At 37.1% G+C, this 24,204-nt stretch overlaps 1 protein-coding gene across 1 annotated transcript in view; it reads left to right on the top strand.

The window, feature by feature from the left end:
• Positions 1-24,204, top strand: part of SYK (spleen tyrosine kinase) — a 36,037-nt gene that overhangs the window by 986 nt on the left and 10,847 nt on the right. The window contains 5 exon segments of the mRNA XM_010002535.1: positions 899-1,059; positions 8,545-8,683; positions 12,442-12,523; positions 13,092-13,141; positions 17,764-17,832. Of these exon segments, the coding sequence (XP_010000837.1) occupies positions 899-1,059; positions 8,545-8,683; positions 12,442-12,523; positions 13,092-13,141; positions 17,764-17,832 (501 nt within the window).

The raw sequence follows: 24,204 nt of genomic DNA, 5'->3' as shown, positions 1-24,204 counted from the left end.
GATCCGTACTGAGGAAGACAGGCTGGATTTTTTGCTTAGAATGACCGTGAAGAAGCTAGTCTTAGCATGTAAGAGACTGGACTAGAAATATTATCCTACCTTGGGATGCTGTGAGTTGCCATTGTGAACTCCTGGAGTTATGCTAGGTATGAGGTGATAGCTCAGTGTTCTGCTCTGTAAAATACGTGAAGCAATGCGCGAACTGGAAAAGCTAAAACTTATACTATAGTTACTACAAGTGCTGAGGCTTACAGTTTATTCTGATGAGTCTGAGCCCAATCTAGAAGGAAACTGATGAACTCAAGTTGAAAACTGATGGAACTAGAGGGTTTTGCCCTCAACTCTGGGCCAAATTCAAAAGTCACAAGTTATAGATGGGTTTAGAAGTGTCTAAATTATACCAGAAATATTAACATAATTCACTCTAAAACTGACACTGTCCTGCCTGTTTTTTGGAAATTTGCCTTGATGTCTTCAACATAGATATACTGCAACCATGCAAAGGATGTTCAGTTTATTTAAGTAAACTGCCATAGGATGTGTAATATGGAGGCATGGTATGGCATCTCGGAGTGACACTTAAGTGTATTTAGTTGTGTCTCATTAGCATAAAAATATGTTCAATTGAAATACTGATGTATTAAGGGCTTAATTTGACCATTATTTTTCCTTTTGTTTCTCAGAGGTAAAGGAAGAATCCCAGCTTTGTGATGTTTAAATGACCATACGCTAGTTTCTGTTTTACTATTTTCATAGTAACCAGATCTTTTCTTCACATACAACAAATATGTGCAGATTTTGGATATCCCAAAAGCAACTCAATACTGGAAGTCTACCTGTCATGTTTATATTGCAGAAGACAGTTTGACTGTCTTGCTGTGTTTTTATCACTCTCTAGGGGCATGCTCTTGAACAGGCTATCATTAGTCAGAAGCCTCAGCTGGAGAAGTTGATTGCCACTACTGCCCATGAGAAGATGCCATGGTTCCATGGGAGGATCTCTCGAGAAGATTCAGAACACCGTATCCTCATTGGGTCAAGGAACAATGGAAAATTTCTGTGAGTTCTTTATTCTGTGGTATTGCTTTTCCCCACTAGTGTTACTACACAGTTGCCTTGAATGAATCTCAAATGAGAGTATACCCTAAAAGATGGGTCATTCACAGTCTAGCATGATACACATGACATAAAATTTCCTTTACTAAGCAGGTGTCTCTGAGATAAAGTTTTCACTTAACTACAGAAGGGAAACCATAGCAAAAGCATGGATAATTGTTTTTTAATCAAGTACTAGGTATGTGTCAAAAGGGAGCATTGGAGAAACAACTCAATATGAAGAAAAGTTCATTGAACTTTGTTTCATAATTGATAACCAGTGCTAAGTGACAGTGGTAGCTTTACCTTGTTCTTCCAAGCTGCTGTCAACACTGCCCCTCTGCAGCAAAAGAGGGAAATGGAAGAGGATGAAAAAGTTCATTGGTCAATATGAAGACAAGGAGATCATCTACCATGGACAAAACAGATGGCACTTGGGCAAAAGTAACGTATTTATTATCAATTCATTTGAGCTGGAAAGTAAGAAACTAAGACAAAAATATAAAAAAACACCTTCTCCTCACACATCCCCAGTTTTCACAGGCTCAGCGTCACTGCTTCACACCAAACTCTTATCCATACCAAGCAGCAGGAGAGAGGATGGGTGAGGGACCTGCGGTCAATCTGTAACAGCTTCTCTTTGCCACTCCCTCCTCATGCTGTTCTGTCTGTCATGTGGACTCTACAGAGGAAATACCCTTCAGGAAACATGCATCTACTTGGAGGGCTTCAGTGTGGACACTGGCTCCAACATGGCCTCTGGGGCTGCAGGGGACTCTATGCTCCAGTGCCTAGAATGCCTCCTCCCTGGCTCCTACTTTGTCCTTGGTATTTGGCTGCTGCTTCTGTTTTGTGTTGGGTAGTTTTTTCCCACTACTACCACCTACCAGGCATTTTTCTGCCCTTTGCTAATGATGTGACCCTCCCAGAGCACTGCTTTGCCCTGCTGCCAAAATCTGGCCACCTGGACCCAATATGCTGAACTACCAAGGTGGTAAAAATACAAAGAAACTGCCTGTGTTGACAACTGTTGGGATCCATAACTGTCAGTTTTTGCATGGACAGCGTTAGTGCTTTGATTTGCAGTTCAGCAACCAAAGGCATTTTTTTTTCCCCCGGTAATGCTATTTTGTGTTTGCTGCTCTCTGTGTTTGCTTGAACTCATGGTCTTTGTTTTCTGAGTGCAAATCTGTCATTTAGGATAGTGACTAATAGCCTGCACCTCATGAGAATTAGAGACAGTAAAAATCTTCTAATAAAAAAGTTTTGCTTTTGGAAAATCCTAATTGGAAAAAAAATCAGTATTTTCACTGAGCCATTTTTCCCCCCTCACAAATATAAGTGTTTATATAAGGTTAGAAATGAAGCTTAAGTTTACAGCCAAAAAGAATCACTTAGAGCTGTATAATTCCTGAGAGGAGTTTCATTGCCTACCTACATAGTCTCCTTCAGCACTTAACTATCTTTGACTTCTTAAAAGTTGTTCCAAAGTGAAACCCCGAGAGTGAGTGCAGTATTGGTATGCTTCTTCAGTACCAACTCTTTCAATTAGGTGATTTGCTGCAGTTGACCCACACTTTCATATTTTTCCATGTTTCAATCTTAATTGCCAGGAACCGGTAGCGACTCTAAATCTTACCAGGAGTTAATTCCTATCAGGTCTTACCTTATACTTTGAGTGTACTGACACACTGACATCTTATTCTTGAAATCTATTTCCTTCAGTCAGTCCTTGAATTTTTTCTATTTCACAGTTACCCTCACCCAAGTCACCATTTGTCTTCACATTTTCAACCTCGTACTCCCTGTTCCTTGGAATCACATCTAAAGGATCATTGGCTTAGTTGCTTCTGTTTCTGTTGTAACAAAAAAAATGTTTTAAAATTGTTATACATTTTGTTACATTTGTAGCAAAAAAAGTTACAAACGTTTGTGGTACCAAAGATTTCCCTTGTCACAGATTAATCTTCCTATAGCGTGGGTGAGGTTTCATCACTTTGATGAATGTTGTTGTTGTTGTAGATTGCCATTACAGCATTATCATACCTCCTGTCCTTTTAATTGCTCTGTGACTTCTTTAAAATAGGAACAGTAAACTGAAATAAATCAGAAACCCTTTCTTTTAATTTCCCATTTTTTTCTAAAAACTTACTGCTTTCTGTATTAACATTTACCAAATCAATTTTATGCCAGCTGAGTCATGGTGTTGATCATGTATTAAAACTTGAAGTTTTTCCAGTTTGCCTCTTGCATACATTGGTTTCTGTGTGGTCAAAATGCTTCTCTTTGGGGGAAAAAAAGGAAGTTATTTTTTCTTCAAAGAAGTGAAACCCTGAGCTATAATTTCTTAACCACAGGGATGGGCTTGAGTGAGAGAGTGTTATTTTTTAGCAGAGTTGATATTTTCAGTATCTATTGTAGACCCTTGTGTCTTTTTAATTTTCTATAAGCATCCCTGCAGATTTAAATAGAATTAATTCTGAAGCTGAAAGGAGATAAGCAATATTCAGAAATACTGTTAAACTTAAAAATGCAACTCTAAAGAAATCATGAGTGAAAGCATTTCATAATTAACAATTTAGTCTCTATAAACTTTTATATGTGTTCACAGCCATATGTAGTTCACATAAAATGTGAACAGCTGTGTAAAGGAAAGCTAAGAATAATTTTATTATCCTAAGAATATCCTCAGTATACAACAAGGTATACTAAAGAGGACAAAACTAGTTTAGACTAGTCTAAACTGTCTCTTACATGTCACAAAGTTAACACTGCTAACACCATTTCAGAATAACAGGTTTTGAAGTGCAGTTGTCTGTGAGAATTTTGTTGTCTTTGTCTGACCAAAAATATGTATTTCCTATACCTGTAGCAGTCTGTTTAACCTTATTATCTTCCTCTAGGAATTTACCACTACAGGAGTGCATACTGAGCCAAGTGATTTATCTGACCTTGTAGAGTATTCTTCATAAAAATCTATCACCATTATGTTTGCATCTATAAATGGAACTGGACATTTTCCACGTCAGACAAGATGAAAACAATCCTACTAAACATTACCTTAATTCAGGGATATTAATTAATTATTAAATTCACCTTAAAAATGCCAAGCAGGTGCTACGCTTTGGTGGTCCTAAAAAATTTCCATGATAAATGGCAAAATACAGACAATGGCCATGTTTCTGGAGATGCTGTATTCCCCTCCATAGCAGCCTGGATGATACCCACAGCTCTTTGGGAGAGTAGTCTTCTGATCTTCAGTGAGGTGCATGGTTAGGCGCCAATTGCAGACAACTGCAGTAGGGCTGTGGCTTCTTAAGGCTACCTGTGTGCTGTGTGTTTCAGCAGAAGAGTGGGTCAAAGATGTAAAGAGAAGATGTGAACCCTGTGCTGAGAAGATCCCTTGTTGCAGGTGGAGTTATACAGCAAAACTAATTCTTAGGGTTTTGGTGAAGCACAGTATATTTTGCTGGCCGAACAATACCAGCAAAATAGGCTACAATGATGAAATCCTTCTTGCAAAGGTGTTTCATCACTGTGCAGCACACCACAATAGCCTTATCAGGAGATGAAGTTTTAGGTTCCACTGTAGGTAGCAATAGGGTGTGGCTGAGCTAGCTCTGAAACTCTGCAGTGTGCTGACATTTCTGAAACACCTTTGAATGTGTTACAAACAGGGGAGAAGAAATTATGTCAATGAGGACTGCAGTCAGTCAGTTTTTTTCCTTTGTATGATCCTTTTACAGGTGGCACCAAGTTCACTCTTTATTGCCCTGCAACTTGGAACATGTGCAGTGTGCTGTAGATATTTGAAGTGATAATGAATAGTCTTTTTAATAGCATTCCAAGATTGATGGTCATAAGGGCAGACAAACAGGGAATAATAGCTGGAGCTTGATCTGGAGTGTCAATATTTCTGGCATCAGGGAAGATGTTATCACTGAGAAGGCAAAGCAGAGTCAAGAACAAACACTCCCTTGGATTTAGGAGTGGGAATAAGTTCACAGCATTCCTAAAGCAAGCATTTCCTTCATTGTTCTCTGCTATAGAATGCTGTGACTTCTTTTTTTCTGCCCAGTCAATGAGGCATGTAATAGTAGAATTTTTTTTTACCCTCAGAGATTTTGGTCATTTAGAAAGCAAGGAATCATTTGACTTTTCACTTGGATGCAGAAAAAAGTGGGACATGGTTCTTATGAGCAAAAATAGAGACTTGACCAAAGGAGAGAACTGATAGCTATTTCAGTCTGTAATGATATGCCAAAGAGTTATTGGTTGCTATTTGGGTTACATTCATGAAAACATTAAAAAGTACTCAAACATAGATTGCATGAAAATTAAAATCAGTAACTCAACCTTCTTTGCATTGCCTTATGTAACAATTTTAGTTTCTCAGTTTCTTCTAAAATTTTTGTTTTAAAGTGTATGTCATAGAAAATTTGTATACCTTGGTGTGTCTCTAATATGCCTATTAATTTAAATTTACTTTCAGTGAAGTTGTTCGTTTCTGATTAATCTGAGCAGATGAAAGGAAGATATCATTTATTTAGAGGAATTTATTATCTTTATGTTTTCTGTAGGTCTGTAATTCTTTGCAATAGCATGAAATGGAAGAACAAGTGATATTTCACTGCTGGCTTCCTTCTTTGCAAAAATCTTTTTTTTTAAAAAAAAAAAAAGATGGCTTTTAAAAATTAAGATTTTTGTTTGTTTGTTTTCATTTTGTACCGAAGAACAGTAAATATTGTGTGTAATTTCAGAGCACAGTAAAAGAGTGCATTTGGAATGCAGGAATTTTTGTCTTAACAGCCTAAAAATTGTTGCTTTTCAAAGAAAGTTCTGTTTATGAAGAGAGAATCCAAACCTGATGTGATGACCCATGCAGCACCATCAAAAAGGTGTGAAATCCTTAATTTCCATATAAAGAGGTTTCAGTTTATAGCCTTTCATTTTGAGCAGCCTTGCTTTTTGATTCAATTTTTTATGGTAACTCCTAAGGTAATGGCTGCTGTGTACCTAGCTGAATTTCTGGAGTCTTAACCTAACCTAGACAGCCATTACCAGTCTACAAAACCAAAATGAAGTTGTGAAACATGGTCTGTAACAATCCTTGTCACAACAGCCAGTAAAATTTTTTTGTTTGGGTGGTAGAGACTGTAAGAATGCTTTTTGGACTGATACGGATTCTGTCTGCCAAAACGAAGATTTGGCACCATTTGGTTGTTGCTTCAATGTTCTTGATGCTACTACTGTTAAAAAATGTTTTGGAAGATAGCAGTACCTCCTGTTGTTATGTTTTGTAGGGATCCGAATTGTGCTGGAATTGACTGGCTACATTTTAAAAAACACCAGGACTGTAACCCCAAGAGAACAGGGCTCCTTCCAGACACCAGTCAAACATAAGTGTTAGAATGGAGATTTTTTGTATGTACAGTGAAAGAACTGTCAGAAGTTGTCGTGACTGTGAACTGCAGATGTCTTCAGAGTTTTTTAGCTGTTGGGGTTGGAGAAGGAAGAGCTCAGAAATGTGACTACAGGCTTATTAATGTGCATTCTGCCTAAGCATTAGATGTTGATGGGCTATTTGGATTTGTGCCACTGTCCTTAGAAGTCAGGATTCTCTTCTCCCATTGATGTATGTGCTGTCAATAAATGTTTATGATGCCTCTTATGATAGTAACAACTCTCGCAAATAAGAACCTGTTTCACTGGAGTTAGTTGTAATGGAGCCACCATTTCCTCATGTGAAACATGAAGAGCATTTGTTAGTGGGGGAAAAAAAAATCCATTGCATTTTTATAGTCTTATTTGTGCTGTATTCTGAACAGAAATCTACGTGCAATGAAATGACGTTCATTTGTGTTTTAGAAACAATGTCCTCAATTCTGAAAGTATTTTTTCATGTGTTCTTTGCTAAAAGCAAGTAAGAGGAAGACAAAAGTAATTCTTTTTTTAGCAGAACCTGTTGCTCTTCACTGCCCAGTCAGAACAGGAAATCAGCATGCTTAGAAAATGCCCACATGTCATGAAAAACCTCAATGTGTTTCAAGTTGCTGTAGAGACACTAAGCAAGTTACTTTGGTTTCAGAAAAAAACCTGACCCTTCTTCCCTTTTCCTTTAGCCAGTGTCCTCTTAGGCATGTCTTAGGCAACAAGAATTACTCTGCTTGAAAAAATAGTTACATGAGTAGTTCAGACAAAAATACTTTTAGTTCAGCCTTGAGTGAGTCAATTGAGAAGAATTTAATACTTGCCTCTGCAATCTTCTGAGATGTGATAGAAGTACTAGTGTTGCACAAGTGAAGCTTTCCAGCACCTTAGTGAGTATATACTGCTGTATTTCTTTTTAGAGCTTTTGAAGACTTTGAGGGAGAGTGAGTAGATTTCTGTGCACACTAGAACAAGAAATTTTCAGTGTAGTTGAATGTAGGTTTTTCATAAGAAAAATCCATTGTTCTAGAAACCTTTAATCTACCTCAGTTTGTGTCTCACTATCAGCAGAAGGTGAACATAGGCAACTCAAACTAAAGGAAAAAGCCTACTTTCTAAACTCAGAAATGCTATACCAACTATGACGGAGCTAGTAGCAAATTCCTATCTACTCTGTGTCCAGTCACCAGAAGACTGTGGTCTCAACACTACAGGTATCTCAGGTGTTGCTTTGCAGATCTCCTGGAAGAAGGAGGTCATCCTGGCAGATCTCTCCCCAGTGATGTCTAGACCACATGAATACCCTGATATGATGTGAAATTTAATGTGAAAACTGCAACAAAGCATTTATATCTTTACAAAAATATTTAAGAATTTATTATTACAGAATTGTATGATCTCCTTCAAATTCCCAGCCAAACAAGATGTTTCAGTGAACAAAGATTTTCCCTTTATTTGTACTATAATATTTTAGCATTTTATCTTGCACCCTTACTGTCATCTCTTTATTTCAAAATAGACGATATAAGAGATAAATCTTGCTCTAATGGAAGCACTTATCTGTTAATTTTAATATTCAATCATCTGTAGAGAAGATTGAAGTATAGCTGATTTTATGTATTGGATCCTGGCTTCAGACTTCCATGGGGTCTGTAGACCTGCAATGTACAAGGCTTAAAATGCTTCCTTGCCCAAGGAGCTCTTCGTGCACTGGATGGTGCTCTGTAACTGGCTAGCAAAGAACTGCACATAGTGGATTTTCAGTTGTCATCTGCTCCCTTCTGGGGAGAAAAAAAAACACAAAAAAGCCCCACCAAACTTTAGGGAATTATACCTGAAAACAAATTACACTAAGAAATAAATGAAAAGCTTAACAAAATGTCTTCAGAAGTTGCAGTGCTGATTTTGCTTTGTTTTTAATTCAAAAGCTGAAAGGCAGTGATGATTTAAGAAAGATTTTTAACCCAGGTGCTCATTCCTAGTAAAGTGTAACCCTCTGAATCTCTCCTCTTTCTACAGTATCAGAGAGAGGGACAGCAATGGTTCCTATGCCCTGTGTCTGCTGAATGATGGAAAAGTACTGCATTACCGTATTGACAGAGATAAGACAGGAAAACTCTCCATACCAGATGGAAAAAGATTTGACACCCTCTGGCAGGTCTGTTAGATTTGAATCACTTCGGTATCTCATTGTGTTTCTATACAACAACTAAGGCAAATTGTTTTACTTCACTATGTAACAACGGTCTTTAGCTAAACAGCAACATGTTTTGGCAGGTTATTTGTCACGTTTCCAACTTTATGTGGTTTCTGTATATAAAGAGAACACATGCTAATGTAGAAATCTATGTAAGTGTAGAGAATTTAATGATTTTTAAATGTGGTGTTGCAGCTTGGCCAAGCTCAAAATTGCTGTAGTTATTATTCAGTTAACTAAAGATTGTCTGGAATGGAAGACCATTTGCATTTCCAGGCTACCATATTTAATAATAGGTATGCTGCGTATAGTCTTTTGCTAACACCCTTTATGACAGTAATAAAAAAAAATTCTGGGAAACACAAAGGAGATGGTATATGATGCTGTACACACACTGTATTCTTTAGCTTTGAGATTCTCTACCTTCAAGGCTGAAAAAGCATAGTTTGCTGAGGGTTACCAACATGTCTGAACCCTGGTAATGATTAAGTAATTAAGAAATGTGTAATTGACTACACATTAGTCAGGAGTGAAACTAAATACTGGAGAGATGACTGTTTAAACTGAAAACACAAAGGCAATTTAAACCCCTCAAGGAATCCCTTATGTCTTCTTCTTTAAAATTCTATTAAAACAAGTAAAATGTCTTGCATATGTTAATTATTAGCCTTTCCTGTAAATGTTCTGCATATTTCTTTCCTAGAGTTATCGGAGATTTAAAATCAGCTATGGCGACTCAAAAGTCTTTATAATATGTCTGCGACTCTCTCACTCACAGACCTTGCACTTTATACCCAAATGCACCAGAGCCAAAACAGCAGTAATGAACCTGTAAAAAAATGGCAAAGAGAGGACAATCTAGGAACACAAATAGCCACAAGTACCCTATTTAAACTTTGAGGTCCAAAGAAAGCATTGCATATTGGGATAATTCCTGTGCTGTCAATATACTTACCTGTCATGGACGGGTGTGGAAAGTCATAAGGTTGCTTAAACAATAACTAACAAAGATATTTTGAACAGTTGATTTTAATAGACAAGTTCAATGGTAAGGTTCACTTTTACATACTATGTGGGACAGATGGGTAAGGCTTGGAATTTGATTGAAATTACTTACAATGAGATCAAATAAAATAATATAGACAGGGATTGAGATTGACTCAGGATCAAGTTGGAGTGATTTGCTCCGGGGTCAGGGAAAAGAATGAGGAAGGCCTTCCTTTTGAGTCATGAGGTCTGAAATGGGTCCCCTTGCTTTCTAAACACCTTCCCAAAGAGGAGTCTAGGTTCAGCTGGCTCCAGACTTAGTCCCAGACTTGGTCAATGGTTTATGTCTAATAAAGACGCAAGGAAAGCCTTCTGTTGAGTCATGAGGTTCAAAGAAAGCCGCTTGCTTTTTAAATGGCTTCTCAAAGAGGAGTCTAGGTGCAGCTGGATTCACTCCTAGTCCCAGACTTGCTCAACAGTTTACAACTAAAAGGTTTACATGTGAGGATTTCAGTGTAGTGCTTTAATACGTTGTTATGGTTCCTGTGTGATTTGAAGTAGAATTTAATTGAGGTTGATTGACTTAACAAGCCATAAAATTAGATTGTGAGATTTTCTAGCAATTTGTAATCAATAATCAACAATTCCTTATCATCAAATGCAGAGGTTCAGTTAAAGATTTTAATATATTATTAATAAAATGTGATCTATTTACCACGTATATGAGAATTAGCAGGCTACTTACTTTGTCCCATTGGATAGACCAGCTTCCTTTGTGAGAGATGGGGTAGCAGCTTGTTGCGATCCTGAAGAGCTTAGAAGGGCCTCCTTCTCAGGACCAGTATTTTTATAGGGTCTCAAGAAGACTGACTTTGCTTAGTATTTTTCCTTTGTGGCCACAATTTGAGTCAGGACAACTTTCAGAGTGGGCTTGTGACCTCGGCAGGAAGGGTTTCAGGTGCATTTCTCTGACGACAGAGTTCGAGGTACAGTTAGGGAGTGCCTGATCTCCCAAATCCCTGTATTTGCATTAAGACAAGAAGGTACCCAATTGTTTCCACTCACAAGTCCAGTAGGTGAGGTTAGAAGGTGAAAAATTGTCCCAGCCCAATGCACTTGCTAATGAAACAAGAACAGTATTGGGCCCACCACCCTTTTGACTAAAGCAAGAACAATGGTGGCTGGAGCTGACATTGCAACTCAACTCAGTGAGCAGGGATTCTGCACAACCCCATCATCTTGGGTAAAAACAAAACAAAACAAAACAACAACAAACAAACAAAAAAAAGAGTGTGAATTCATTATATAAGAAGAAGCTACTTGCTTAGAGTTACAAAGGTGTATAGTAGCAAAACTGGGCATGGAATTCTGTGTCTTACAAGTCCAGTTCCTGGGTCAGGTTCTGATTTCATCCACAACGTTACTTCAAAAATATGCTCTCCAGCTAAAAAGAAATATGGAGAGGTAAGGATAAAGATCTTCTGTATGCCCAGTTAATTAGCTATAATATATGCCAGTTATTTTACATATGCAAAAAACTTTAAAGGGACAATATATTTAATTATGCCTCATTTTCATAATGATATTATTATTAATTATAATTAGTAGAATTTAATTGAGGTTGATTGACTTAACAAGCCATAAAATTAGATTGTGAGATTTTCTAGCAATTTGTAATCAATAATCAACAATTCCTTATCATCAAATGCAGAGGTTCAGTTAAAGATTTTAATATATTATTAATAAAATGTGATCTATTTACCACGTATATGAGAATTAGCAGGCTACTTACTTTGTCCCATTGGATAGACCAGCTTCCTTTGTGAGAGATGGGGTAGCAGCTTGTTGCGATCCTGAAGAGCTTAGAAGGGCCTCCTTCTCAGGACCAGTATTTTTATAGGGTCTCAAGAAGACTGACTTTGCTTAGTATTTTTCCTTTGTGGCCACAATTTGAGTCAGGACAACTTTCAGAGTGGGCTTGTGACCTCGGCAGGAAGGGTTTCAGGTGCATTTCTCTGACGACAGAGTTCGAGGTACAGTTAGGGAGTGCCTGATCTCCCAAATCCCTGTATTTGCATTAAGACAAGAAGGTACCCAATTGTTTCCACTCACAAGTCCAGTAGGTGAGGTTAGAAGGTGAAAAATTGTCCCAGCCCAATGCACTTGCTAATGAAACAAGAACAGTATTGGGCCCACCACCCTTTTGACTAAAGCAAGAACAATGGTGGCTGGAGCTGACATTGCAACTCAACTCAGTGAGCAGGGATTCTGCACAACCCCATCATCTTGGGTAAAAACAAAACAAAACAAAACAACAACAAACAAACAAAAAAAAGAGTGTGAATTCATTATATAAGAAGAAGCTACTTGCTTAGAGTTACAAAGGTGTATAGTAGCAAAACTGGGCATGGAATTCTGTGTCTTACAAGTCCAGTTCCTGGGTCAGGTTCTGATTTCATCCACAACGTTACTTCAAAAATATGCTCTCCAGCTAAAAAGAAATATGGAGAGGTAAGGATAAAGATCTTCTGTATGCCCAGTTAATTAGCTATAATATATGCCAGTTATTTTACATATGCAAAAAACTTTAAAGGGACAATATATTTAATTATGCCTCATTTTCATAATGATATTATTATTAATTATAATTATTATAAATTATACATTATTTTCATATCCTCTTCTCTCCTCTCTCTTCTGTGTTTTTTCTTTACCCCCTCTCATTCTGGTAGTTAGTTGAGCATTATTCATACAAAGCAGATGGATTATTAAGAGTTCTTACGGTTCCCTGTCCACAACTTGGCTCAGAAAATGGTGAGTTATTCCCAGGAGGCAAGGGGGAAGTGGGGGGGTGGGGAGGGAGATGAGAGTGAGAAGGGGAAGGGAAGAGAAGAAGAAGGGAGGAGAGAGGGAGGGGATGAAGTCAATGGAGGAACAGAGGTCCAATATGCTCTTTGGCCTGTTTCTTGTTTAATATCATGTTAAGTACTGATGGGACTTTGTCCTCCCTCTTGCCCTGACTGCTGTGGGAAAAAGATGCTTCTGCTTGATCTTTGTATAACTTGTGCTGTTCTGGAAGTGGTGTTCACTCTCTAAGGCTTTCTTCTGTCATTCTGACTGAAAAGCAGTACCATGGTGAGAGGATGAGCCCATACTTTTTCTGTTCCTTTGAATCATTTAGCCACTGCACATGCTTTTGTCTCAATGTTAGCAAGTACTAGAGCCTGTTGCATATTAGAGACAAAAGCAAAGAAAATGGACCAGGAGAAACACTGTAATGTGATTTAAAAACTAGAAACGTGAACCCCTGTGTAAAATTCTGTGTTCTTACAGTATGTATCTCACCTTGCTTAATATCTTTTTACATTTGATTCTTTTACAGATAATATTGTTTTTAACACTCATCCTCCTCTTCCTGGAACCCCTTCTAAGGTAAGGGTAAGTGGTGATATGAGTGGTAGCACTCATTTGAGAAGGCTTAAAGTCACATACTTTTCTACAAATCCTAATGCTTAGGTACTATTGCAGCAGTAAAATTGTTTTTCTAGGAATATAAGCAGGAAGTTGTAAAGAATAAGCTTAACTTGGACTAGAATGGTTATTGCTTTCATGAGTTTTGCATGAGCTATTCATAAGATAATGTTGTGAACTTTTATACATATATGTGAAAATTAGTATTTTTTCATATGCAAAATGCCCCATGGATATTTGTGTTCTATAGTGACTATACCAGCACTAGGAGAAGAGACACTGCGTTTTTTAAATTATCCATTTTGAGAATCTGTTGACTGAAGCAGAAATGAAGGTTCAATTTATTTTTATACTTGTTTTGTGCAGTTAAGATCATACTTTGCACAAGGGTTTGGTTCCTTGTGCTGCTGCGTTGGGGGAATTCCTTCCATAAACTCCATGAAGAGTGAGCAAGCCCACCTGTGATTCTAATTGACTAAGTTCTAAGAGTCACCTGAGGTGTGATACATAACACCAGCTCATTCAGCTGTAGTTGATATCATCTGAAATAAGGAGTTTAATTAGTTGTTTAACCACTCCCTGGAGAGTCTAATAGTCTAGGTCATTATCTTGATGAAGTCCCATATTATTGAAAAAAAATTTTGTTCAAGTAGGCAATTACATTTATTTTAGTACTGTTGAGTTCCTGTGGGCCCTCAAGTAACCATACTCATAGCACCCTGTTCTGAAAATTAGATGCAAATTATGCAACCTTTCTTTTTTTAAAAAAAGGTGTTCTTCAAGTTTGTATTTATTCCATTTACAAGGATGTGTGTGAAGTTTAAACACATGGCTCCACATGTATATCATCTGATATGTGGAGAGTTATAGTGATGAATCAAGCACATTCAGTGTGGGAGTACTATATAGGTTTTAGATTATCCATGGAAAATTTTGCAGTGCAAGTGTAAATGAAAGTAAATTTAAGAAATCTTATCTTAGGTATTTAACTTATAAAAAAGTAGTAAAAAAAAAAAGTCAATCTGACTAAGTAGACTGATGTTTAGAAGAGACTAAGTAGACTGATGTTTAGAAAGTAAATGGGCCAGCCTTTTCTCTTTTCATTAATGCATTGCAGTAATACCCCTCCAGTTGTTCACAATGTTGTACAGGTGAAAGACGTGGTTATCCTAAAACAGTCTTACCTAACATTAATGAACTCAAATGAAGAGCCAGTCATTGAACAAATCACAAACACTCACTTTTGAGGAATTTTGAAGAGAGAGAGAGATACATACCTGTCCACATGTCACTTCAGCCTGGAAGTGGTGGAACGACTTTCCACCAGTATGTACCTATGTCTTTCATTCAGAAGGGGCCTAGATGATTAGTCAAGAGTCTGTGCTTTTCTTTTAGGTAGCCATAGGTAGGTGAGATTAATTCCACCCTTGAGTGAGTACTTCCCTAGCAAGCAGCTGACTTAGTTGTACATGATCACTTAGACTTTTTATGTCCAGCCATTAATGTTTTCAGGATTGATCAGAGAGAAAAGATACTTAAGGCTCAGCATGATGAATGGAATTAAAAGGACAAATATGTGAATGAGATGTATTGTATGCATATTTTGCAAATATTCTCCTAAAATATTGTTTACAGCTCCAATCTGTTTGATGTTCTGAACTTTTATAAACTGAAATCTGAATATTTATTTTTTTTAGGAGTTTTATAAAAAGTAAGCCTGCTAAGTTACTTTCCTGTAGTATAAGTGTGAAAATAGAAAGTGGAAATTTTTATGTTAATATTACTATTTATGTGTCTCAAAGACTTCAGTTAATATTGCCAGGTTATTGTACATTAACATTTTTGTGCAAAAGCAGTAACTCACTAAAGACAACTGACATAGCTATTTTTATATATATCCTGAAGTACAATGTATTCAGCTTGCAAAAAACAAAAAGGAAGAACATCTTGAAAAGAACACATACAGCAACAAAGTCTTATGTAGAGGATGTGTGTATTTACTCCATCATAATTAAGATTTAAGCTTAAGAGTTTCTGACATTTCTGGAGTACTGTATCTTTTTTCTGTTACAAAATGAATTGCCAAAATATGTGAATTGGAGAAATTTCCTGGAAAAAAAACAGAGTAAAGTTCAGTAGAAACTAGTGCAAGATATTACTTCCAATAGTCAGCTGTAGAACCCAGGACACGAAGCAGTTAACAGTTTTTCAGAGGACATGAAGCCTATAATGGATCAGAACAGGAACAAGGACCAACAGCCATCGTTCTGGTAGACAAAAGGGAAACATCAAAAGTGTTTCCAGCTTGTTCAAAAGTGATGAGGTCACAGCTGGAATACTTTCCCCAGCTTTTGGCACTTCACTGAAGAGTGTTGTCTGACCAGAGATAATCAGAGCAAGGCAACAGGAATGATTGTGACTTGTGAAAAAATATTTATTACATTAAAGAAGCAAAAGGTAGTATAGGGACAGAACATGATTAACATGTGAAGAAAGGAGAGGAATGGCCTATTCTGAAGGGAAAACTAATACTGTTCTTTACATCTTGAATGTTTTTCAATAATTTTTTATTTTTATATAAATTGATATCTGAAACACATTGGTAAGATTGCAAAACCTTAGTAGAGATCATGCCTAATTCTCAGGTTGCTTGGAAACTAAGAGAGTGCATGGCCACTGTAGAAAGATGTGCTGGCTGATCTGCAAGGCAGACTGGCCAACTAATTTAGCTGCAAACTGTTGGTGTCTAAGGGCTTGGGGTAGAATTTATGACGTCAGGGGAGAGATTTGTGTAGCATTTGCTAATGCTCCAAGAACAAACTTAAAGAGTAATAAAATGTTACTCTTTCTTGTTTTTCTTGACCCCTTTTCTGTCATTTGGACATCTCCTTTTTAGTGATACTAATATGCATCACCTGCAAAAGGATGGACTTTTTGCTGAAAAGTCTGCTTTGGTGTTAATGTCTCCATGCAGAATATGGAAGCTTATTTGTTATTTCTCTCAGCACATACATGAGCTAGAACTTTTCTTGCCTTTCACCAGAGGCTCCATAAATAGATTTAAGGTGGTTATGATCCCCCTTGACTTCGTAAATTACGCTTTTCTCCCTGCAAATAATCTCAACATGTATTTAAACATGCAGAGGAGCTTTTGATATGAGCCTAAAATCAGTTGTGGACTTCACAGTGAAGCTTCCAGCTTCTAGCCACTTCCCAAATTATCCCCTTGAACTTTTCATTATTGTATTTAGCCACACTTAATCAGATAGTGATAATAAAACCTAACATAAACCTTATGAGAACAGTGTAACTTCAGACAACTGTTGCTGTCCCTGATTAAGCATTCCTCTTGGTATGCGTATGTATGTCCAATACAAACCTTTGAGTTGAGCAGTGTTAACATCAAGGCACTACAGGCAGCTGCTTATCAAGTACTGAGAGCTAGTCCTGTCAGAAAAGTATAGTAAACCATGTTCACCATATGCAAAAGAGCACTTAAGGTCTTAGAGAATTTGTCTGTTGCAAAACTGTAGCTGAGAAATGTAGGCTTCATTTCTTTCAAATACATAAGATAATTTTGTGACATAGAAGAAAAGAGCAGATTCAGTAAGCTTTTTCAATATACAGTAATTGAATTTTTGTGTATCACAGCTATGAAGACTCAAGTATTAAAAACTTTTCTGTTCTTCCAGCAGGATGAGGGACTGCATGGCTATACTTTTTTATGTGAAATCATGAAAATACCTTTTTATGTGAAATCAAACTTTTTAAAAAAAAACACAAAAAAAACCCCAGAAAGCTAAGAAAAATACCAATCCTAGCCATTAGAAAAGCTGCCTTTTCAGAAAAAGTCCAACTGGATTACTTAAAAGTTCATAACATTGAAGTACAAGTTAGTTTAAAGGCTATTCAAAGGGGCCAAGAATGTGGTTCAGATTATTGTTTTAACTTTAGCATCAGCCTGAATGCTTGATCAGTAAATATTGCACCACAGTTTTAATTAAGCACAAATGGTCGTTTAGTGACCTCCTAGAAATGCTAATTAGTCGCTTGTAGTTAAATTAATGTACTATTGTAAATAAACATATTTGCATCTATTTTAAAAATATCTTTATACAGAATGTAAGTGTACATATGAAGTCTAAAGCCTGTTCATTTTTGTTTGTTTACTTTTTGCTTCAATAACCACATTGTTGTAAGACCAAGGTGAGCTTCAAATCCTGCTTGATACTTTAGTCGTATTTCAGGACACTAAAGTTATCAACTGATTTACATTCCTGAATATGCTGGGGGTGGCTAAAGCTCAGTAACAGGCAGGAGAAACACATTATGCAAAAGAAAGGACAATGTACTTCAATTTCAAAACTACCTTAAGGTGTCTCTACAGATTCAAGATTGTTTGGGAGTAGTATAGTTGAAAGATTTCCTATATTACGTTTGTTTGGTGCATAAGATATGTACTTGGAGGCACACACGGGAAAGGTTGGGAGTGTTTTGTTCTTGTATGCTACGTCTTTTTGTAAAATACCTTTAGCTGTTTTCCTGACATATTTAATGTTCCTCTTTGACATTGTGGTTTCCAGAGTTGGGCAGGAGGTGGAATTATCTCAAGACTCAAATCATACACCTTTCCAAAGGCTGGAAGCAAAAAGGTGCCTCATATAGTCTTTTTAGGTTTTTGACTGAGTTAAAAGGGCTTGCACTTAACTATTCACTTATTTTCCCCTCTCTTGGCTTGCTGATACTAAGTGTGTGTCTTGGCTATTAACAATCAGATTTTAAAGATTTTGTAAGCTTTCTGCTTCTTTCCTAATTGTCTGCGTAGTTATTGCCTTGATTTTATAACTAAAGCAGTGGTTTTGATGAAGTTTTTTAAAAGGGACTGTTCTTAAGAATTTTCACACATCTCGAAATATTAGCAGAGATCTCTACATTTCTGCAGATAAAATGTTTTTTTCAAAAAATGGTTACTTATAGCAAAACAAAATGTTATTTCTACTTTGAACTGTCATTACTAATCATAAAATTGGCTGGGTTACACAGTGCTGTTAGTGAGTACATTTAGGGAACAATTTGTTAATAACAACCACTAAATGTATTCTTACAGGAACTGTGTGCACAAATCTTGTTATGCACTGATGTTAATTACATTTGAGTGAGTGTAATATGTCACAAGACCAAGCAGAATGGGAAAGGTTATAAGATGTTATGGTGTCAAAGGGAGGGAACCCAGCCCTGTATTAATGAAAATGCTGCTGCATGGCCAGAAAATTATGCTGCCTAGTATTTGATGCAATTGTGAAGCATGTGGTTATGAGCTTTGCATGCTGAAAAGAACATGTGTACCCCTGTTCCACCCATGAGTTTATCTTTTTGTTTGTTTGTCTCTTTATTACTTTATTTATTTATTTGCAGTTGCTGTTCAACAAAAATGAGCAGGCATAAAAAGTGCTAGTGATATGCTGCTGTTCAGAGTGAAATGACATACACTGTATTTGATAACCTGGAATTATAACACTTTTACTTTTTTTATAACTTCAGTTCACTATTATACTGAAGTACCAATAGCTATGGTGCTCTGCATACCCTTACAGGACTGCTAACTAGTTTTTAGTGTGCTGTCATCTTGTACAAATATATACAGTGTCAGGATATGTTCTAAAGCCATCTGAAAAGGAGTGCCTTACTAGGACACATTAGACAATAGAACTATTTTGGTTTTGCTCAGAAAAGTGTGGGATATGAATTCTCTAGAAATGGCTTTGGTCACTCTGCTGGCTGTTCACCTTGGAAAACTGTACTTATTTCTGGCTGCTTTTTGCAGTCAAATGCTTAGTTCCTGCTTTCTGAAGAACATACACAGAGTACAGACTGAAGCCTACTGTCAGAGAAAGGGCAGTAGTTTAAGAAAACAATTTCAGACTGTGATTTGTTTATCATTTGTCTGTCCTTAACTAATTCACAAATTGATCATACTGCCAAGTTTTAGACTCTAAACTTAAGTCCTGTTCTAAACACTTCCATAACCCTAATAGGCAGGATTTACTTAAGACTTGATTAATTAGGCAGTTACCTCTCTTTTTTCAAAAGCTTTAAGACAGTAAAATGGAAAATTTACGCTTTTATATTTATTCAGTCTTGGATAGTGTAAGGTTTGTTGGGGTTTTTTATTTATTTCACTGATTCGTTATTTGTATGTAATACTAGCACTCAAGTAAAAATCTTTAAAGCAGTTTTACTCGCTAATGCAAAATTGGCAATTTAGACAATTTAAGTGAACACGTGCCACCTAGTGGTTACTAAGATACCTTAGCCAAAGCTCATTTAGGATTTGGCTTTGTCGTGCAGTATTTTACTATGAAGTTTTATTTAGCAAAATAAGACGACTTTATAGTCCTGCATATACATTTTTGTTTTGCAAATTTTCATTAACCTGAAAATAAATTACAATTATTGTACTGATTGCCTTTGTAAGTATGTTCTTTACTATAAGATTGTAATATTGACCATAAAATCAGACTTGGAATAGTTAGAGCCACTTCATTCATGTTTTAAAGCAAACAGTAAGTGGGCCTTGTGCTCATTGCATCAACTAGGTGCTATCAATCCTGCTTAGGTGTTATCCTTCTAAGGCTTTATCCAGTCATAGAAAGTGGCAATCTTTTTACTGGAAAGATATCTTTGAGTCAGTGCAAACTGTGTCCTGCTTTCCTCTCGTTGTGGATGTGGCTATACTACTATAAAAATGCCACACTATTAAGGCCAGTCCCTAATAATGGCACATTTAGCTTAGCTTAACTACAGGTACCTTGAATTTTAATCAATAAAAATTAAACCCCAGTGGGAGTAAGTTGATAGGAAATCAGAACAGGCTCACAATAGCTTTTCTAGTATGAGAACATAAAATAGCAGCCTGCCTTGTACATACCACAAGGTGTCAAGTGATTTTTAACTAGCTTCTCTAGTGTACTCTTTTCTTATGTTCCTTTTTACTGAATGAGCAAATCCATGGCCATTTTGCCCATTCTCTACTTCTTCTAAGACTACAAGGAGTATATCCTACACTATACCTTGGCTGTATGCAGACAAAGCTTCCTTTGTCAGAAAAAGATCTGCAGAATTAAATTTGCTGTTTTTTAATGTGTGGGGCAGAAAGGACTCTGGATTTAAATGACGGATAAATGAAAAGGACATTTTGTTGTACTATTGCCCAGACCACTCTACATGCAGTGATACATACCTCCTGCACCATTTCTAGTTGCGTTGCTTGACTTAGACATAAAAATTCCAGCCTTTCTGCTAGAAAATCCTATTCAAAGGCATGCAAGATGCTACATGGCACAAATACCTAACTGGCAGAACTAAAGAAAAATGTTTGAGGTTTTCTTAGTGCTACACAAAATTCCCACGTTACTCATAGGAGCTGAAGAGGTGCCTGTGAAACATCAAGTTGAAATTCAACAGGAAATATTAATGAAAAATGTTAAGCTGTTTAATCCAACTATGACAATGGGGATTACCATTCCACACATAAGTATATATTAGTTAACTAAGGTAACACTAAGGATATGAAAGACTATCACTTATCGCAAACATGAGCAGCTTTTTGAGAAACAAAACCCGCTGTTACATTTGGTGTCACTGTGGGATTTCCAATTCACAGCTGCAGTTTTATTCACAAGCACAGGACTGGTGCCCTCTTTTTTTTTCTTCTTTTTTTTTTTTTTTTTTTTCTCCTTATATTTCATAGTCTGCTTCATGTTCAAATGGAGAACAGTGATGAGTGGGGTTCCTCAAGACTTGGTACTAGGACTGGTGATGTTTAACATCTTTGTCAGAGACACAGACAGTGGAATGGAGTGCACCCTCAGCAAGTTTCCTGACAACACCAAGCTCTGTGGTGTGATCGACACACTGGAGGGAAGGGAGGCCGTACAGAGGGACCATGACTGGATTGAGAGGTGGGCCCATGCCAACCTCATGAAGTTCATGAAGGGTAAGTGCAAAATTCTGCACCTGGATCGGGGCAATCCCAAGTACATACATACAGACTGGGTGGAGAATGGATTGAGAACAGCCCTTAGGAAAAGGATTTGGGTATTGGTTGATGAGATGCTCAACATGAGCTGGCAATGTGCCCTTGCAGCCCATTGTGCTCATAAAGCCCTTTTTTTTTTTTTTTTTTTTTTTTTTTTTTTTTTTTTTTTAATGCAGTTTCTGAACAAGAGCATCCAATCCTTTCTGATTATTTTAGTTTGTTCCTGAATTGCAAAGAGCAGAAATGTCTTTAGATGTCCCATTTGAGGAGTCGGCTATATCATGTCCAGAGCTGTTTTTTTGCCAGCTGTTCTGCACTGGTGAAAGAATTGTTGAGATGTATGAGCATTACTTTGGTTTGGCCAGTCCAACGCCTGCCAGTTCATACACTTCAGACTTAGAATCAAGGATATCTGTCTACCTCTCTAGGCTACAACCAACACTAATCACATAAGACCTTTTGCCCTCCAAGTTTTTTAAAATTTATGGAATTATCCATTATTTATGTACTGGATACACTGAGTATTTCTTAAGCTTTTTTTCCTGGTTATTCAGCAACTATCAGATTAAGCTTACCTTACCTATACAAGGTCTGTATAGGTCAGACCTATACAAGATGTTACAGTGGAGCTGGCAATTTCCATCATTATGATTCAGCCTGGAGAGCTACATTGCCATCAAAAAAGCATCACATCTTACAATACTTTCAAGAGCTTTTAATTTTCAAAGGCATTTCCCAAAGTTCTTCCATCTCACTTTTCATCAGCTTGGGTTACTGTGAGGAAAAGTGATACACAATCTTTCTACTTATCTAAAAGTGAGGAACATCTACCACATTTGGACCCTTCAGTAAGCTGAGTTGATATTCATTGTTATTAACAGCAATTGCACAACTCTATCCAACACTCGACTCTTTGAGGAAAGGAAGAAAACAGAGCTGCTATACTTCAGTGGTTAGTTTGGAGCTACAGCTACAGCAATCTGACTTTACCTAATTGTGACTACAGACATTTCAGTGCCTTAAGTGAGGAGTGTGCTGTGGGATATTTCAAGGTTTAGGTTCAGATACTCCCATCACATTTTTGTGTGCACAGGGGAGGTACTCCACACAGTGAAAAGAGGACAAGTAATAGTCCCATCAAAGCTTTCAAAAAGCAATGAGTCCCAGAGCAATGCAGTCTTTTCTAGATGTTGTTTTCTGAACACTTGGAAGTTTATCAGAAGATTATTTTAAGGGTAAAGTACACAAAAGGTGTGCTTTGAAACTGCGATAGTATCATTGCTGAGTATTTCCAAACTTCCTTCCTGTAGTCTGGAAACTGCCACTGAAGACTCAGGGTCTCAGTCTCTTTCTTAGGTAGTCACCATGTTTTTATCTTTCTTTTTTTTTTTCCCACTCTATTTTTGGATCCCTTGGCCAGGAAGTTTTAACAAGAGGCTTCCATAAAATCTGGGCAACATGATGTTTTGTACCTGCTTCCTTTGTACTTGTTTTTGTCAGGTATTAATGTCAGTCCCTATTGCTTTCTATCCACATAGTTAATTTACTTTAATTACCTCTGGAATGTAAAATTATCTACTTTTAAAATACAAATATAGTTAACATAGGGATCAAGAATACATCCAGGAAACTATCCACTGGAACTATAATCACTTCTTAAAATAGTGATACTGAAAGGGTCATAGTAACTAGCAATAGGATAAAAAAACCTAAGTATTCTTGATGTGTCCTGAAGCAATAAGGGATATATGAAATGTGTAAAATAAAATCACCGTGATCTCGGTAAGTATAATTCCGTCTGCTCTATTTTTGCACTCCAAAAGATGATAATATTTTTGACCGAACATAAGCATTTCCATATACATCCTGAAAAAGTGTAGGTTTTGGAAAGACTGTCCTGAGTGTTCACAGTAAAACTGCTGGCCCATCGCTTGTGAGGCTTAGGGTTGAGTTTCAGTCTTAGTTTTCGGTTAGTGAAGGGCCTATATGTGAAACAGGTCTTGGAAAAACAATTCTTAACTTGCAGACCTGGCAAGGTGTAACAGGCTAGAAAAAGAAAAGTAGAACTGAGAATCTTGTTTTATGCCATTAATTTGCTTCTTTATTATTGAGATTGGCAGCTCTGACTTATCTCAGAACCGTTACAGGGAATGACCTTTCAACACTGTTCCATAAGACTGAGCAATTCAATTCTGAAATATTACCTTTCCCATCGTGTTGCCACCGTGCCTATAACCTAGGCCATGATCTTACTGAGTGTTGGCCTCCTACTCACGGTTTGTTGTAAAATCTATGTAGCGAAAACTTCTCTGCTTCATCCAACTGGCAGATTGCTTCGTTGCAATTTAAAGGTCTGCACAACCATCTAAAAGTGAGGAACATCTACCACATTTGGACCCTTCAGTAAGCTGAGTTGATATTCATTGTTATTAACAGCAATTGCACAACTCTATCCAACACTCGACTCTTTGAGGAAAGGAAGAAAACAGAGCTGCTATACTTCAGTGGTTAGTTTGGAGCTACAGCTACAGCAATCTGACTTTACCTAATTGTGACTACAGACATTTCAGTGCCTTAAGTGAGGAGTGTGCTGTGGGATATTTCAAGGTTTAGGTTCAGATACTCCCATCACATTTTTGTGTGCACAGGGGAGGTACTCCACACAGTGAAAAGAGGACAAGTAATAGTCCCATCAAAGCTTTCAAAAAGCAATGAGTCCCAGAGCAATGCAGTCTTTTCTAGATGTTGTTTTCTGAACACTTGGAAGTTTATCAGAAGATTATTTTAAGGGTAAAGTACACAAAAGGTGTGCTTTGAAACTGCGATAGTATCATTGCTGAGTATTTCCAAACTTCCTTCCTGTAGTCTGGAAACTGCCACTGAAGACTCAGGGTCTCAGTCTCTTTCTTAGGTAGTCACCATGTTTTTATCTTTCTTTTTTTTTTTCCCACTCTATTTTTGGATCCCTTGGCCAGGAAGTTTTAAC

The sequence above is a fragment of the Chaetura pelagica genome, unplaced genomic scaffold (assembly GCF_000747805.2).
Source record: "Chaetura pelagica isolate M959 unplaced genomic scaffold, ChaPel_1.0 scaffold927, whole genome shotgun sequence".
Lineage (NCBI taxonomy): Eukaryota > Metazoa > Chordata > Aves > Apodiformes > Apodidae > Chaetura > Chaetura pelagica.
The sequence above is the reverse complement of the archived record's forward strand: the minus strand, read 5'-3'. Positions and strand labels throughout refer to the sequence as shown.